This window comes from Nerophis ophidion, linkage group LG04 (genome assembly GCF_033978795.1).
Source record: "Nerophis ophidion isolate RoL-2023_Sa linkage group LG04, RoL_Noph_v1.0, whole genome shotgun sequence".
NCBI lineage: Eukaryota > Metazoa > Chordata > Actinopteri > Syngnathiformes > Syngnathidae > Nerophis > Nerophis ophidion.
The window spans coordinates 30,012,540-30,030,584 of NC_084614.1; the positions used below are offsets into that span (position 1 = coordinate 30,012,540).

Here is an 18,045-nt window from a genome sequence, read left to right on the forward strand (position 1 = left end):
ACATCGCACCGATCCGCTTGTCGATCTTGCAATCCACTCTTCTCTCACTTGTAAACAAGACTCTGAGGTACTTGAACTCCTCCACTTAAGGCAGGATCTCCTCCCCAACCCAGAAATGGCACTCCTGCCTTTTCTTGGGGAGTACCATGGAGTCAGACTTGGGGGTGCTGATTCTCATACCAGTCACTTCACACTGGGCTACGAACCGATCCAGTGAAAGCTGAAGATCCCGGCCAGATGAAGCCTCCAGAACCAAATCATCTGCAAAAAGTAAAGACCTAATCCTGCAGCCACCAAACCAGATCCCCTTCTGTCCATTACATTTTTGAACAGAACTGGTGACAAACGGCAGTATTCCACCCCCAAAGTCAAATCCTCATTGGAAACGGGTTAGACTTACTGCCAGCAATGCAGACCAAGCTCTGACACGATCCTACTGGGAGCGTAGGGCCACAATCTAGTGGTCCAATACCCCATACTCTCTGCGCACTCCCCACAGTACCTCTAGAGGAACATGGTCAAATGCCTCCTCCAAGTCCCGGGTTCAACGACCAGGACAAAAACCACACTGCTCCTCCTAAATTCGAGGTTTGCCATTCGAGCGTAGCCTCCTCTCCAGTACACCTGAATAGACCATACCGGTAAGGCTGATGAGTGTGATCCCACGATAGTTGGAACACACCCTGCGGATCCCCTTCTAAAAGAAAAGAACCAAAACTCCAATCTGCCAATGCAGACGCACTGGTCCCAATGTCGACACAATGTTGCCGAGTCTTGTCATCCAGAGCCTTAAGAAACTCGGGGCGGATCATCAAACCCTGGGGCACAGCCACCAAGGAGTTTTTTAACTACCTCAACCTCAGCCCCAGAAATAGGAGAGTACACCAAAGATTCCACAGGCAGTTTTTCCTCATAGAAAGATGAGTAGGTAGGATTGAGAAAGTCTTCAAAGTATTCCTTCCACCGATGTGCGACAACCCTAGTCAAGGTCAGCCGCACACCATCCCCACTATACAGCGTGTTGACAGTGCAGTTTCCCCTCCTAAGGTGGTGGTCCAGAATTGTTTTAAAACTGTCCAGAAGTCGTTTTCCATGGCTTCCCTGAAATCCTCCCATATCCAAGCGACCGCCAAAGCCGCACATCGCTTGGCCTGTAGGAACCTGTCTGCTGCCTACGGAATCCCACGAGCCAACATCTGTTTTGCTCTTTTATTCTGCTTTTCATGTTTGTTAATTTTTGTAACATCATTTTTAGAATGTGCCACGTGCTGTATGATTAATTAGCTGTGAGCTGTAAATGGTCCCTAGATGCACTTTGGACGTCACTGCCACTGTATAAGAGAAAAAATATTGCAATATGCATTTGGGACATGCATTTCTGGATCATTCCAGATGCACCATCAGAACACTGGCACCTACCAGAGTGCACCTTTGCTAAAAAATGTTATTCTGTTCAGATAGTACTTCTACAGTATATTGTCAGAAAAGGTGGTGTGTACTGCATATTCCACAACATAACGAAACATCACAGGTTGGCACATATGATCCTTGGGTACACAAAAACCTAATTTAAATAGGGTGGTCGGCACCAATATTTGCATTCTTTGTCAATTGCAAACACAGTTTTAGTAGATCACCTGCAACGCGCCCATTAACAGTAAATGCAATTGTACAGTTTGCACATAGTGTTTAACACGTGGTATTTGGTTTTTAGTAGATTAGGCCACAGGTTGTTAAGTTTAGTGCCTTTCCTTTACATACATTGTTGGTCAAAAATGTTATACATTTCATAAAGAGATAAAATTCTACGTTGCTAAAAAGTTCAGTTCAATTGATATGGCTTATTTTGCTTCTCACAATATATTCCTCATGAAATAAACTCTTATAAACCAGGGATAAGTACTTACAGTCCATGTGACCTGCACTGAAGTGGAACTGAGAACTACGGGGTTATGCATGCTGACCACCACTTCCCCTAGCTCCTTCTGTACATGATGATGGTCCACTCCCTGTGCTGTGGGACTGATGTCTAAAAGGCAAAAAAAAAAAAAGGATGTATATAATGAGTCATGGCTATCACTAAGAATCCATTACAATGTTCTGGTACCTTGTGTCCGCACTGGCTCAGACATTGGGCTCGGGTCTCCGAGACCTTGAACATTGACTGCCCTGATAATGAACAGGTAGACGGTATTGGGTCGTAAGTCACTGACTGTGAACTCGGCTGTCTTCACATGGTCTGCTACTGTCTGCCAGCTGTTACTTACTGACTGACTGTAGGAAAAGCAAGAAGAGTTTGCATGAGCTGGGATGAATCGTTTGATGAGTACGCATGAAAGCTGTGCTATACAAGTCCTGGCAGCAACACTAAACACACAAAACAAAAAAGATCCTGTCAAATAAAAGAGTAATCAAACCTTTTTAATTCTTCCATCATCACAGAGTAAACGGTACAACAAAGAGGAAACTTTATTTTGGGTTAAAAAAAAACACAACAAAACAAATAGCTGTCACATGTTTAAAGTGAGCCTTAAATGCCAGATAATTATTGTTAAATGGCAGATACAAATTCTACTTTTGATTAAAGCTAAACCATGTCAGCCAGGTGGAATACTGATTTAGTTTGCATGTAAAGAAACACTCTCCTCCATCTAATTCGACTACTGGCAGGGAAGTTTGGGGTCACTAGAAATGGCCCGTGGCCATAGGTCACAGACATACCCAAAGGCTTCAATGACATAGGAGGACACTGGGGAGCCGGCCTCTGTCCCAGGTTCCCATGACAACGAGATGCTGCTTTTGGTGACATCAGTGACCTCTGGCTTGGATGGGGGTCCTGGTAGGGCTGTCAAGTTGGTAGACAAGAAGTCTATGGGGTCACTGGAGTCTAGCAAAACAAATGCAAGAAATATAACATTATTATCAGCAAAAAATGTTCATCAGGCAAAGAGTTACTGATACTATTGCATACCCTTAATATCCAAGTAAGCGCTCCACGATGTTTCTCCACTGGAGCTCGTAGCCACACATGTGTACAATCCAGAATCAGATAGCTGGGGAAACGGCAATATAATCATGCCAAGCACTATGAAGCATATGCAGTTTTTTTCATTGAAATCATCCTTTGGTTTTGCAAATCATGACCTGATCACACACATATTGTATATGAGTTTATATAAACAAAAGTTCTAGAACACCTCATTTATGGCAATAAATAAGTACGTCAGTAGACTCGATGTGGACGGTCTGTAAAAATTAGTCTATGCAAAATGTTGACCAAAGCACCACCAATTACGTAATGTAGACCTCAAGGAAGTGTTTTAAATGTAGAAAAAAAGTCATAATATGACCCTATTAAGTTGGACCTTTTAATTGTTACTTGAAAAAAAACTTTATCAGATGAAAATTAAACTTAAACCTGGTTTAACAGTACTTTAGTAATTCATTATATAATCGTATTAGTCATCAAAGTTATCTTATTGTTTACGACTACGATTTTCTTGCTACTTTTATGACGTTGTCAGAAAAAAAAAATCGATCTTGCTCCATCTACAGATTTAAACAGGATGCTGCCAACAAGCAAACATAAGGAGACATCATCATCATGGAACTTCTTGACAGAGGTAAAGATTTCAAGCGATTGCCATACATCAGTGAACAAGTGTCGGTATGCTTTGCTCATTCAGACCACAAAACTGTACAGCTTTCATGTGAGCCATGTTCTGTTGCTGTGTGAGAGTGAATTCAATAGTCTTTGCAACTCTGATCCCAAATGGTTTCTACAAGCTATTGCATCAGTCTAGGCTTTTGAAGGAGGTTTGCAGCTAGTAGTACAGTAAAAATGCATTAACCTTCACTGGCCTGCATTTGGCTCGAGACAAGCCTTAGAGTGGATGAGAGAAAACCTTAAAGCCCCTCAATGAAAAAAAGAACAGCCCAGTAAAAGCTGACATTAATTTCCTTAATTGATTTCCTCCAATAATAGTCGTCCACCATTCCCAGAACCATCAACATTATCATCACGAGTGCTGACACGGGAAATACTGAAGCAGTGATATGATGGTCTTGCTCAAATTGGCAAAGCTTCTGGGACTACTGGCAGTTGAGTTTTCTCTCAAGAGATAGCGGAGATGTGTGACACAGGAGAGCACTTTGACACACAGACAGTATACTGCATATTGAAGTTCCTCAGTTATATTAGATTTGTCGGACAGTCCTTATGTCCTTGAATCCGACTGTTGCCAGTGAGATGCCGACCAAAAACCCGCATTTAATAACTCATATAAAAAATCAATACACACTATTCATCTTTTAAAAACAACCCAACTTCATTAATCCATATGAATAATGTTTAGCTGTCATTTCAGAGAATTACTTTTCTTTGCTTTGCATGTGATTGAACAATGTACAAATGCCAAACCTTCAACAACATAAAGTTAAATGCCAGCAATTATTCATAACAGACACGCATGTGGTTTCACACATTAAACAGCTTTTGATGATCCTTTCATTCTTAAGTATCCACTTATGGATCAGTCTGCACCAACATATTGATTAAATGATCAGCTGTTTAATGTGCACATTGTTGCAGAAAATGAGCAGTGCTTTCAATTAAATCCTTCCTGCACTTTTCAATAATTATCTTTGTCAACATACTTGGATAGGCAAACATTTGCATTTGCAAGTAAAAAGCAGAATTATAGTGAGCACTATAGTTTTCATTATTTCATACATTTTCAGTGATTCGCTAGAATTACTAGTGGTGGTTTGATACAATTTGTGATAACCATTAACTTTTGAAAGGACATGATCATTTATTATTGATTTCACATCCTGAACTGTATCAGGCTAAAATTGTTTTTGTGTGTTTGCAACATCAGCGCATATAGTATGACGGGACAAGATTGATGAAACTCGGAATTTACACATCTGGTCTGAAATGTGTAGCCATGTATTACGGCCTTTTTGTTGGAAAGAGTGATGTACGTGTAATATGACGGCAAAAAACAACATCGATCGCAACTGGACTGTTTGGTTGGTTTTAGAAGACGTTTTGCCTCTCATGCAAGTAGTCTTCATCAGTTCATGCTCATAGACTTAAATTGGTCAGATTGAGTCTAGCGGCTGGTGCCAATACCTCAGTCTTAGTCTATGAGCATGAACGGATGAAGCCTACTTGGTCGGATGAGAGGCGAAATGTTTTCTGAGACAAACTAAACAGTCAAGCCGCGATCGATTGAATGCCCTGAAATTACAATGACCTGCATGAATGACAATATCTGTACACATACACCAGTAAAATTTAACAGATGTGAGCTATGCTAGCATGCTTAATTAACAATACATCCATCCATCCATTTTCTACCGCTTGTCCCTCACTGAGTTATGGGGCGGGCGGTAAATCAGTCACCAACTCATCGCAGGGCCAACACACAATATGAAGTCAAATGAACAATATTATGTATTTCGTTAAATAATTTTTCAGTTGAGTTATACATTTAAACATGATTTGCCAAGTTGTATTTACTATTTATTTTTCATGTATGTCAAAATAAGAAGGATATTATTCAAAAAATGTTTTTGTTATGGATGTGGATCTTACAACAACTCACAATTCGATTTCGATTCTAGGGGTGACGACTCAACACTATTCCCGATTCAAAGAAACAATATATTATTTGGTATATACAGTATATGACGATAAAACCTCTTCAAAACAGGTTACAGGTTACAATATATTTAGCTGACATAAACAAGCCGCAAGTAAGCACTGTTATAGACTTGTATTGCATCATATTAATAGCTGTTTGTGATACAGTGGTACCTTGGTTTTAGTTGACAAAGTCCGAATCGTATGAAAGCAGAAGCAATTTTTACCATAAAAAATAATGCAAATATAATAAATACATTCCAGACATCCAAAAATCTTAATACCAAACACATTTTATATTTGCAGACTGTTGTGGGCGAACACAGTAATACGTTTTTCTTCACTTCAATAGTGTTTTTTTACTTTCTTTAATGAACGTTTGGAATATGCAACTTTTTTGGTCCCATTGTGATTGTTTTGCAATTGTACACACTAAAAAAACACAGACTTGTGGTGTAACTGTGTTAGTTAGCAAATAATTACAGAGTCAAACAGTGATGATGTCATAGAGGGACTATGGAACTTGGATAGAATGAATTCCAGGTGGGTAGTTGAGCGCGGTCTATCACAGGCAGGTTTTGTAATAAAGACACGGCATGACTGAATCACCAACATTTATGTGTTTAGGCAGTCCAGTCAATGGAATGATACAACGGTTTGTTGTGTTCGGTTATGTCGTACGGTAAGCAAGACAGTGTACGAAAAGCGGTGTAGACTTTTATCCAACATTTTTCTCAAAAACCCAATCCTATGAAAAAATGGGGCGAACAAAAACCAAAGTACCACACAATTTTCTAAACATTTGTACATTCTAGGGGAAATTCTTCATTACTTCCAATGTCAACACAATAAATATATGACTTGCTTTGTCATGGTATAATTTTGGATGCAAATCATGTTTATCATTAGGTAGTGTGAGTTGTTTTGTATGTGTCTTGCCATGACTCACCTTGGCACTCTGGATCTGAAGGCTTCCATGCTCCAGCAGGGAAAAGCGCAAGTCTTTTCCAAGCAGACTGACCCCATTTTTTCGCCAGGTAATGGTGGGCTGTGGCTCCCCTGAAGCCAGGCACCTGAGTACCGTCACGCCTCCTAATGCTTGTGTTTGGTTGTACGGGCCCTGACGAATGATCGGCGGTGGGCGGTCCTTCAGTTCTGAAGATAATCATTGAGGAAGATGTGTTATTTTCTTCAAGCCTCTCTTGAGCTATAATTGTGATGTCAAAGTCTGGGCAACGTTATAATGTTGCCTTATTTGTGAGGAAAAAAAACATGACCTTATCAGAAGGCGTTAATTAGTGATTGCAGTAATTGCAGTTCCAATATGTCAAGGCTCAATATGAAGAATGTGTTGTGGGAGAAAGTGACTGTTTTGATGAGCCCTTTCCAGAGAAGAGTAGTGCGCTCGTGGCACTGCATCACACCTTTGAAATTTAATCACTAGGTGAGGATTAATGAAGCTTAACCTGTGGCGCTAATTACCATCCTTTCTTTACACTGCCTTTCAACACATCAAGGACTGTTGTCTTGTTTCTTACTCTGGCTCAACACCCCCTAGCCTCTCTCGCCCCAGGGCACATTTTCTTCCTTCCACCACAGCAAATTAAACTCTAAATTAGCATGCCAAGGAGGACAACAATACATCTCCTTAAAAGCTTTTTAAAGTATGTTATATCATCCAGAAAACAGCTTCTACACTCGGCAACAGTAATTTCTGGAGTGTTGGATCTCTCCTGGCCTTGTAACAACTCCCCCGCTTCCAATTTTCTCACTGCTGCTCTCAGCTGTTATCAGGTCTGTCATAAGTGTTTACAGCATGGTTTTCTTTGCTTTTTTTCAATGCTAATTGTAAAATAGCAGGGAGAGCAGCTGCAAAATGTATTCAAAACTGCAGGACAAACACAGTGTACAATAAGCACTTGCTTTTTTATGGCATTAAAGAAGGGAAATTACACATTTTTGGGAATTTTGCCTAGAAGGTACATTCCTTATGAGATTGTACAAATGTACTTTGTTGAAATGTTAGAAATATCACTTTTACTTTGCAAAAAAACATCGATGGAAGCTCAGCCTGTGAAATAAGTGTGCCCAGGAAAGAAGTTTCGGTAACTATTAAAATGACCAAAATTCTGTAAATATTGCCTGTTACTACATTCCAAACTTACTTACAGCATGGATATATATAATGTTGTTGGAGGTTTTTAGAAGACTTTATGGAGAAATTAGTTCAATCTCATTTATCTATATTGTTAGCAGCCCATTGCCAGCAATACGTGTAGGGCTGCGAATCTTTGGGTGTCCCACGATTCGATTTAATATCGATTCTTGGGGTCGCGATTCGATAATACATCGATTTTTTGGATTCAACGCAATTCTCGATTCAAAAACGATATTTTTCAGATTCAAAACGATTCTGTATTCATTCAATACATAGGATTTCAGCAGGATCTACCCCAGTCTGCTGACATGCTAGCAGAGTAGTAGATTTAAAAAAAAAAAAAAAGCTTTTATAATTGTAAAGGACAATGTTTAATCAACTGATTGCAATAATGTAAATTTGTTTTAACTATTAAACGAACCAAACATATGACTTGTTTTACCTTTGTGAAAACATTGGACACAGTGTGTTGTCAAGCTTATGAGATGCGATGCAAGTGTAAGCCACTATTGTTCTTTTTTTTTATTTTTTATAAATGTCTAATGATAATGTCAAAGAGGAATTTTTAATCACTGCTATGCTGAAATTATAACTAATATTGATACTGTTGTTGATAATATTCATTTTTGTTTCACTACTTTTGGTTTGTTCTGTGTCGTGTTTGTGTCTCTTCAATTGCTTTGTTTATTGCAGTTCTGAGTGTTGTTGGGTCAGGTTTGGTTTTGGAAGTGGATTGCATTGTCATGGTATTGCTGTGTAGTGGTTTGTTGGATTGATTAAAAAAAAAAAATAGATTAAAAAAAAAAAGATTTAAAAAAAAAATGAGAATCAATTCTGAATCGCACAACGTATTCGATTCGATCTGTATTCGAATCGATTTTTTCCCACACCCCTAAATATATGTATATACATGTATATATTTTTTTATACTATTTAGCATGCCCAAAAAAGGAAAGACATGTTTTTGTCTCACATAGGGATTGTGGATGACAAATATTCCCAAAAAAGTACAGTTCACCTTGATGTCATTAAAAATATATATATTTAATATAAAATGTTATATTTTGACACAGTTGAGTGTCCCAGAAGATGGCCAAAGGCATTGCAGCTTACTTAAAGGGAGTTGCTCTTTGATTCCGGAAACAGTCGCCATAAAAGAGCTCATACTGAGTTTAAAAACAGATTGGGAACAGCAGGAGGTCCTTATTCAACAGTCTGACAGTCATGAGTTAAACTCAAAGATCTAAAACGTTTAAAATATACACAAAAAAAATGATTCCCCTCAAATATTGTTTACAAATCTGTCTAAATCTGTGCTAATGAGCATTTCTTCCTTGCCAAGATTATCCATCCCACGAAACAGGTGAGGCATATCAAGATGCTGATTATTCAGCATGGTAATTGCACAGGTGTGCCTTAGGCTGCATGCTCACAATAAAATGCACTCTGAAATGTGAAGTTTTGCTTTATTAGCAGTCTGGCGGTCAGAAAAGCAGTCAGTAGCTAGTGTGTAACACATCTGCTTAGCATAGAGTTGATCAGGTTGTTGATTGTGTTCTGTGGAATGTTGGTCCACTCCTCTTCAATGGCTGTGCGAAGTTGCGGGATATTGGCAGGAACTGGAACATGCTGTCATTTACACCGATCCACAGCATCCAAAACATACTCAATGTTTGACATGTCCGGTGGATATGCTGGCCATGTATGAAATGAGATTTTTTCAGCAACCAGGAATCGTGTACAGATCCTTGCAAAATGGGGTTGTGCATTGTCATGCCGCAACATGAAGTTATGGTCTTGGGTGAATGACACAACAATTGGCTTAAGGATCTCGTAACAGTATATGTGCATTCAAAATGTCATCAATCAAATGTGCTTGTGTTGGTTGTACATAACATAATCCTGCTCATACCATAACTACACCCCCACCATGGGTCACTCGATTCACAACATTGACATCAGCAAACTGCTCTCCGACATGACACCAGACACGCTGTCTGCCACCTGCCCTGAACAGTGAAAACCAGGATTCATCCATGAAGAGAACACCTCTCCAAAGTGCCAGATCCCATCAAATGTGAGCATTTGCCCGCTCAAGTCGGTTACGACGAAAAACTGCAGTCAGGTCTAGACCCCGATGAGGACGATGAGCATGCAAATTAACTATCCTTAGATGGTTTGTCACAGTGTGCAGAAATTCTTTGGTTATGCAAACCAATTGTTGCAGCAGCTGTCCGGGTGGCTGGTCTCCGATGATCATGGAGGTGCACTGCTGGATGTGGAAGTCACAGGCTGGTGTTACATGTGGTCTGTGGTTGTGAGGCTGGTTGGAGATACTGCCAATTACTCCGAAACACCTTTGGAAACGGCTAATGGTAGTGAAATGAACGTTCTATTAAAGGGCAACAGCTATGGTCGACATTCCTGCAGGCGCTCCCTCAAAACTTGCGACACCTTTGAGGCTGGATGTATTATTTTGGCCAAGAAGAAATACTCACTAACACAGGTTTGGACATATTTGTGATCAATATTTGAGAGAAATTGGTATTTTATGTACATAGTAAAATATTTAGATGAGTTTGAGTTCAACTCATAAAAAATGGGAACAAAAACAAACGTGTTGCGTTTATATTTTTGTACAGTATACATAATGGTGCCAAAAAGCAAACTAGGAGCCAGCAATGCCTCATGGGCGGCATAGCTCAGTTGGTAGAGTGGCCGTGCCAGCAACTTGAGGGTTGCAGGTTCGATTCCTGCTTCCGCCATCCCAGTCACTACCGTTGTGTCCTTGGGCAAGACACTTTACCCACCTGCTCCCAGTGCCACCCACACTGGTTTAAATGTAACTTAGATATTGGGTTTCACTATGTAAAGCGCTTTGAGTCACTCGAGAAAAGCGCTATATAAATATAATTCACTCACATAGGTAGCCATCCAGTTTCCCAGCATAATTTGTAGCACTCGTTTTGTAAATAACAAATAGTACTTTTATTGTCGGAATGTAATACGCAAACATATTTTTAATGATTTGACCTGATCACTGACCTTATAGACACCTGCCTTTCAGGTAACCATTCACGGTTATGTTACAGTGGCATGAGTGGTCACAATGTATAGTGAGATCAATATGTGTTTATATTGTACATGACTTAATGTGTTACATGTATATTAGCCACCAACGGTAGCACGGCTAGCCACATTAAAAAATGAACAGTAAAGTTAAGTAGGGTGCCGCAAATTATGCTATTGCAAGCCACAACAGGTATGCAGGTAATTTATATAGGGCAAATAAAGTGTTGAATCTGCAAAGTTAGTACTTTAATATTGCATCCTTGTCTTCTAAATATAGGCTAATTTAATGGGCTGTTTTGTTTAAATCACCCATTTAATCATCTACTTACTGGACATTAGTTTCAGTACATACACAAAGTAAAATACTGCGTCTCAGTTCTCAGTCAGTATCAATATTCATTTGTTGCGTTCAGCCGCAAAAAAACGATAATCGCCATTCCGAGGATTTTGAGCTGTGAGTACGTCTAAATAGTTTACACCATTACCAACCAGGAGGTACAATTAAATATTCTGCAAAAGCTGCTTACATTTTGCAGTTCACTTTTGAATATTCAGTTTTTTTCCTGAGAAATCAATGCGCGCCCGGCACCTTTTGACTATGTTTACACTGCCGGACAAAGTGGACCAAATCAGATTTTTTTCATAATCAGATTTTTGTTTTCCAGCTGACTGTTTAGAGTACAAGTAAAATGTGATCTTTATGAGACTCCAGTACAAATGCGCTCAGGTGGCCTCAACCTCACTCGGCTGCGGAACTCGATCAAGTAAAAACAATGGAAGTTGACCGTATCTCGTAAATGAACAAGGAAGTCTCTACTACACAAGAAAACATGAATATCACAGATCAGCGTGTTGGTGGATTTGTGCCGTGGTTGTTGTGTAAAGGAAGTGGGCAGATGATTGAAAACAACAGCAGGAGAAGGAAGAGAATTACAAATTGCACTCCTGCACACACGAGTGACGTAGCTCGGCCAAAAATGAAGTAAATGTCGCAAACATGTTGCCTTGCCGGTTCGACTGCGGTCACATTTGAACATGTTCTATCTACAGTACCTCCTGATGTGGTCCTTTAGAGCGTTATCTGATTTGTGTCACTTGAGTGCAAAAAAATTAGATTTGGTGTGCAATGTAAATAAAGCCTTTGCGGCACAGACCATTCTCCAGACTCATCAGTGCATCAAAAGTTGATGACTTCATCCAACATCAGCATCCATGATTGTTCGCTCCGTGTCTGTCTTGCCGTGGTTGCAACTAAATTAAAACATCAATAATGAGTAACTTTGATGAGATTGGTGAGTGTTTGGTGCCCTCCCCTATTGAGGGCCAAAAGAGACGCTGTCCTGATAGATCAGGGAAGTCCAGGAGCAAGAAAGTTTGACACAGTGTGGTGGGAAAATTGCAGTCTATTGCTTGTGTGCATAATGTACAGCAGGGGTAGGGAACCTAGGGCTCGCGAGCCAGATGTGGCTCTTTTGATGACTGCCTCTGGCTCTCAGATAAATCTGAGCTAAAATTGCTTGACACGATGAGTAATGAATAATTCCACTTGTAATCACAGTGTTAAAAATAATGTTGAAAATATAAAACATTCTCGTGTATTTTGAATCCATCCATCCGTTTTCTACCGCACCTGTTCAAAAAGTTGTGTTAATGGTAAGAAGTTATTTGTTTATTATTGGTTAGTGTGGGACTTGCTCTCCTGGGGGGTCTTCACACCACCAAGCACAGACATGAGGGCCTGTTTCAGGGTTACAATATAGTTTTATTTTTTTCCAGCTCGCACTCTGGCTCCAGCTCCAACCCTGTGTCTCCTTCTGGCTGCTGCTTATAACAGAGCAACAGGTGATTAGATAACAAGGCCCATGTGGGCCATCTACGCACCTGTCGCTGATTTTGAGGCCGGTCCTGGCACACCCCGCTTTGCTGCAGGCCCGCAGACCACGCCCCCTCCACAGTTAGCTCCAGAATACCAATGTTATTACAAAGTATAAGAGACCTATTATACTCTAGAAATGTTGGTCTTACTTAAAAATGCACGCGTTTAGTTGTGTTCAGTGTTGAAAAAAATATGATATGGCTCTTACGGAAATGCATTTTAAAATATTTGGATTCTTGGCTCTCTCAGCCAAAAAGGTTCCCGACCCCTGATGTACAGGATACGTGTGGAGCCACTACTCTCTCGAATGACAAAGTGAATCCTGTGTTTACTCTGCTGTTGTTGTCTTGTGATACAGCTGTCAATATCATGAAGCAGCGGTCAATGCAATCTCAAGACCCCCCTTTCCAAAAAAGGTGTTTGTTTGGATGAAGTTAGTTCATTACACTCAGCAGGCACAAGACATTAAAACAATGTTGAGAACTTGTTGAATTAGGTCCTGACGTTAAGCAACTCAAACCTAACGTTGCAATAACATGCTTTTTGATGACGTTTAATCAATGTTGGGTTTTGACGTTGATTTGACTATTGAATTTTGTTAATATTTCGACCAATATTTTGCATTACAAAAACAATGTTGAAACAACGTGCTTTTTGATCACGTTTGTTCAATGTCAAGGTGTGAATTTGATTTGACCATTGAAACTGGGTAATTTCCCAACCAACAATGTGGATCTAACATTAAAAATCAACTTTATCTCAATTTTTTTCAACCATTTTTTAACGTAGTGGTACAAAGTCCGTTTAAAAGTATATGTATGTATGATCAACGTTGTATTTAAGTCTTTTGCCTAATGGGCAGTGATGGAATAAGAATCTCTCTGAAAAAACTCTTCTGTTTTCACCAATTTTCAGCTCCAGGCTGGCACCATATAGGACTAGTCTGTTTTTACAAAGAAACAATGTTTGAAGTTGTCTGTTTTTACTGCAAGATTAGTACAAAACTATCAAAATAAATTTTCCAAATCAAATTAGGAGCATCATTTTGTTTTGTTTTTTAGAAACGATTCAATTGGAACACCACATCAGCAGGATTGTTGTTTACATCTTAACTCTTCATTTACACCAGAAGTTGAACACATCTTCTTTGATGCAATTTATTTTGACCTCACTCACTCCTATGCTCTGTTTACCTTGAGAAAAATCACCCCTCTATGCTTTTTACATCTTTTTTTAACAGTTCCAAACAAAAAGTTGCTCTGTACTTAATGCTGACATTAAAGCGTTGTCGGTTAAGACTATCGTGCACCCTCCATCAAGGAGATGTTTTATTTTATGTGTTTTCAGACCACTTTCATTTATCATGGCGAGAGGGTTGTAAAAATAATAATTATTGGTGACTGTTCGGCCTTTACGACACAAAAATAGATTGATAGATAGTACTTTATTGATTCCTTCAGTATTGCCAATACAATTGTTAGAAGACTTTAATAATCAATGATTTGTAAGGTCAAACAGAAACCAGTTTACTGTTTTATTTTTTTTTCACAAGATAAGATTGTCAAAATTTGAATAAAACAAATACATTAATAGTATAGTAAATATTTTAGATTATAATGTTCAACATCGCATGCCATTGCATGTACCAAATAAAAGTAATAGTATCTGAGTATTTTGCAGAGTGGCAATTTGATAATTATATCTTCCATTAGCAATCAATAAGCAGTTTTTCATATCTGAATCTAAAATGCCAGTATCCTAACTGCGTCCTAAAACTTCTGGCAACATATTTCAAAGCCCCATTTTTAGTACACAAACATAATTACTGGATCTCGTCATATTGGCTTTGCACAAGTACGATAATGACCGTTCAAGTTTTACAACCAAGTATATGATACACATTATAGCAATGTTAAACAAACCAAGTAAAGACAATTTAGTTGGTCTGCAGGGTGGTGGGCATAAGTCTGTTTATTCATTCACAAAAGCAAAACAATAAAATCAGTCTATTTCATAGTTTGAAGCAATTTAAAACGCCAATGTTTTGTTCTGTTTATTGGGTTCATTACATTTTATGTGTTGTGTGAGGTGTGTGTGCGTGCTTTTGTCTCTTTTCTTACCGTCTGCCACCTCCAGCTGGGCTTTGGCCATGATGCTGCCTGCTACAGTGAGGGCCTGGCAGATATAATACCCTGCATCTGAGCGCTGCACTGATGAAATGGTCAACTCTCCATTCACGGACACAGACACTCGACTGTCGCCTTGTGTCGGTTGGCTGGGAAACAGCAGATCCTGCAGGGGGTGAAGTTACAGAGTAAAATTGTAGATATAGGTTTATACTTCCATCTAGGTTGTTCTACTTTGTTTGAAAAGTTTCTTAACCGGTTAAGCAATTGTCCTTTCTAAACGTCTAAAAAGCAATACCTAAAGTAAATGTAAATCATTAAGAGTGGATGGATGACTTTGGTTTCTTTTGGAAGCCAACAAGGTAAATTTTCATCCCCAAAAGTCCAAAATTAACTATGTGTGACTGAAACTGATAAGTAGGAATTTAAACATTATATATATATATATATATATATATATATATATATATATATATATATATATATATATATATATATATATATATATATATATTACGTTTGCTTTAGTATTATTAAACATATATTTTTCTAAATCAGATTAATCACACTTTGTGAATTTGGATTATCAAGTATACTAACAGGTTATTACTCGCTTGCTTAAATTAAAAATTGCCTAAAAAACAGAGACATACATGGAATTTTATCGTCAGAATGTGATACAGGAAGATTTAAACAATATATATAATATATAATTTATTTGCTTATAACATGGTGAGAGTTTAATCTCAAGTTTTATTTTGGAGTGAAATTTATCGGCGACCACACCGGTTGGAGTCTCCTCACTCATCTTTGCAAAAGCATTGAGCTCATCACTGACTGTATAACAACTTATGCCACCATTCAGGTAACCCTCCGCGGGTCAAGTAAAGGAGAAGGTGATCTAAATTAATCTGTTATTGTGCATGACTAATACAATCAGTTTTTGTATTTAATTGCATGAGTTATTGCATCAAATGTTCTCACCCCTGGTTTGCATACATATGTTTAAGAAATATGTGCTTTCAAAATAACTACTGTTACTTTGGTCGTATGGACTACAAAACAGGATGGAGCCACTGTATATAAAATGTTTTATCGAATCCAATTTTTCACGAATTGCGATGCCAGGGGGGTGCATGTGTCCCTAGGAAAAACATTTTATCAGTATCATGCAGTATCATTCTTCAAACCCCGCTTTGAAAAGCTGTGCACTATAAAACGTGCTCATTGTAGCCGTTTTCTCTGACTTTCTCAATTTGATAAAAAATAATAATAAATCACCAGTCAACATGCATTGTTTTAATAATTTTTGTTTTGTTTTCAAGTAAATTATATTTTTGTAGTCAAGTGAATTATATTTATATAGCGCTTGTATATAGTGACTCAAAGCGCTTTACATGGTGAATCCCATTATCTAAGTTACATTTAAACCAGTGTGGGTGGTACTGCGAGCAGGTGCGGGAAGTATCTTACGCAAAGACACAAAGGCAGTGGCTCGGATGGTGGAAGCGGAGCTCAAACCTGGAACCCTCAAGTTGTTGGCACAGTTGCTCAACCAAACAAGCCTGTAGTATAGTGTTAAATATATTGGGCTTCGGAGGTAATTTTGCTGAGCAATTTACATTCATCATTTTTTATTTATTTATTTTTTTCAGCATCAAATGATTCAAGTTGTTGAACATATTTTTTTGTTAGTGAGGACATTTTTTTTTATTTAAGGAAAATTGATGCACTTTAAATCTTATTTTTACAGACTAAAAACGTTTTTATAAAGTTTTTGGTTGTAAGTACGTACCTATAATAACAATTTTATGAACAACTGATACTATTACATTGGAGAGTGGAGGGGGCCGCAGGGCAACATGTTTTCTTCTTGCTAATGGGGGCACAACAGATAATAATTGAGAGACACTTACCCAATCCAATTTAAAAATTGACAATGATACAACAAAAATGTATGATTTTAAACAGGTTTTTCTAAAGTTAGGATTTGGTGTACTTCCATCAAAAGAAAGCTATCAGGAAAGTTTTGTCATATTTCGACTGAAAAAACCTTCAAAGTCAAAATGTTGACGTACAGTCCACACACAGTCCACATTTTTTTAATCATGAAAAACAGTCGGTGGATAATATTTGCAGTATAATCCCTTGGAAACATAATGGAGTGTTTTCCACATGAATTTAGTTGTGTAAAAAGTGACAGGTACAATATTTTTTAAAACATTCCTATTCAAAATTTGGCACACTAAATGTCCACTAAACCTGCAAAATTAAAAAACAATATATTGTAATTTTCTGGACTAGCTGCTGTTTTATTTATTTATTTATTTTACCACACTTTGTAGTTTGTGGCTTTTAAAACATGGTGACTAATTTATGGCATTTTTTGTGCTAACGGCCATAATGTTTTGTATTCAACAAATAGTTTTCTAACACTGACGGAGATACTGAAAAGGTGTGCTACTGTTTCTGCTATCACATCAGAGTTTACTCACTGCATGTGCTGAATTAAGTTGTACTTTCTATTTCGTGCCTTGAACCTGAAGTATAAGCCCTGTTTGGTTTACTATTCGTCCATAACATTTCTGCTCGAAATGATTCTTCATTCATCACTCCAAACAACGTTTGTAAGTATTACAATGCATCTAAAACAATCCATCCATTCATCTTCTTCTGTTTATACAAAGTTGTGTCGGGAGGGCAGCAGCCTAAACAGACAAGCCCAGACTTCCCTGTCCCCAGCTACTGCGTCCAGCTCTTCCCGGGGGGTCCTGAGGCGTTTCAGGCCATCTGGGAAACTAAGTCTTTCCACCGCGTCCTCCTACAGGTCGGGCGCGACCGAAACACCTTCCCAGGGAGGTGTTTGGGGAGCATTCTGACCAGATGGCTGAACCACCTTATCTAGCTTCTTTCGATGTGGAGAAGCAGATGCTTTACTCTGAACTCCTGAATGACAGAAAGTCTGAGCCCTGCCAGCAAACGGAGAAAACTAATTTTGGCCACTTATACCAGTGATCTTGCCTTTTAGGTCATAACCCTAGGCTCATGACCATAGGTGACGATAGGGATGTAGATCGACCGGTAAATTGAGAGTTTTGCTTTTCGGTTTAGCTCCTTCTTCACCATGACGGACCGATACAGGGTATGCATAAATGCAGACACT

General features: G+C 38.7%; 1 protein-coding gene across 3 annotated transcripts in view; it reads right to left on the reverse strand.

Annotated features, from left to right (window-relative positions):
* The window catches only part of LOC133551271 (roundabout homolog 2-like), a 190,250-nt gene that overhangs the window by 43,887 nt on the left and 128,318 nt on the right, over window positions 1-18,045 (reverse strand). For all 3 annotated transcript variants that reach the window (XM_061897818.1, XM_061897820.1, XM_061897819.1), the window contains exons 8-13: window positions 14,877-15,048; window positions 6,600-6,805; window positions 2,972-3,053; window positions 2,722-2,887; window positions 2,108-2,274; window positions 1,908-2,029 (exon numbers count right to left, since the gene is read on the reverse strand). In XM_061897818.1, the coding sequence (XP_061753802.1) occupies window positions 1,908-2,029; window positions 2,108-2,274; window positions 2,722-2,887; window positions 2,972-3,053; window positions 6,600-6,805; window positions 14,877-15,048 (915 nt within the window). The remainder of the gene's footprint in view (window positions 1-1,907; window positions 2,030-2,107; window positions 2,275-2,721; window positions 2,888-2,971; window positions 3,054-6,599; window positions 6,806-14,876; window positions 15,049-18,045) is intronic.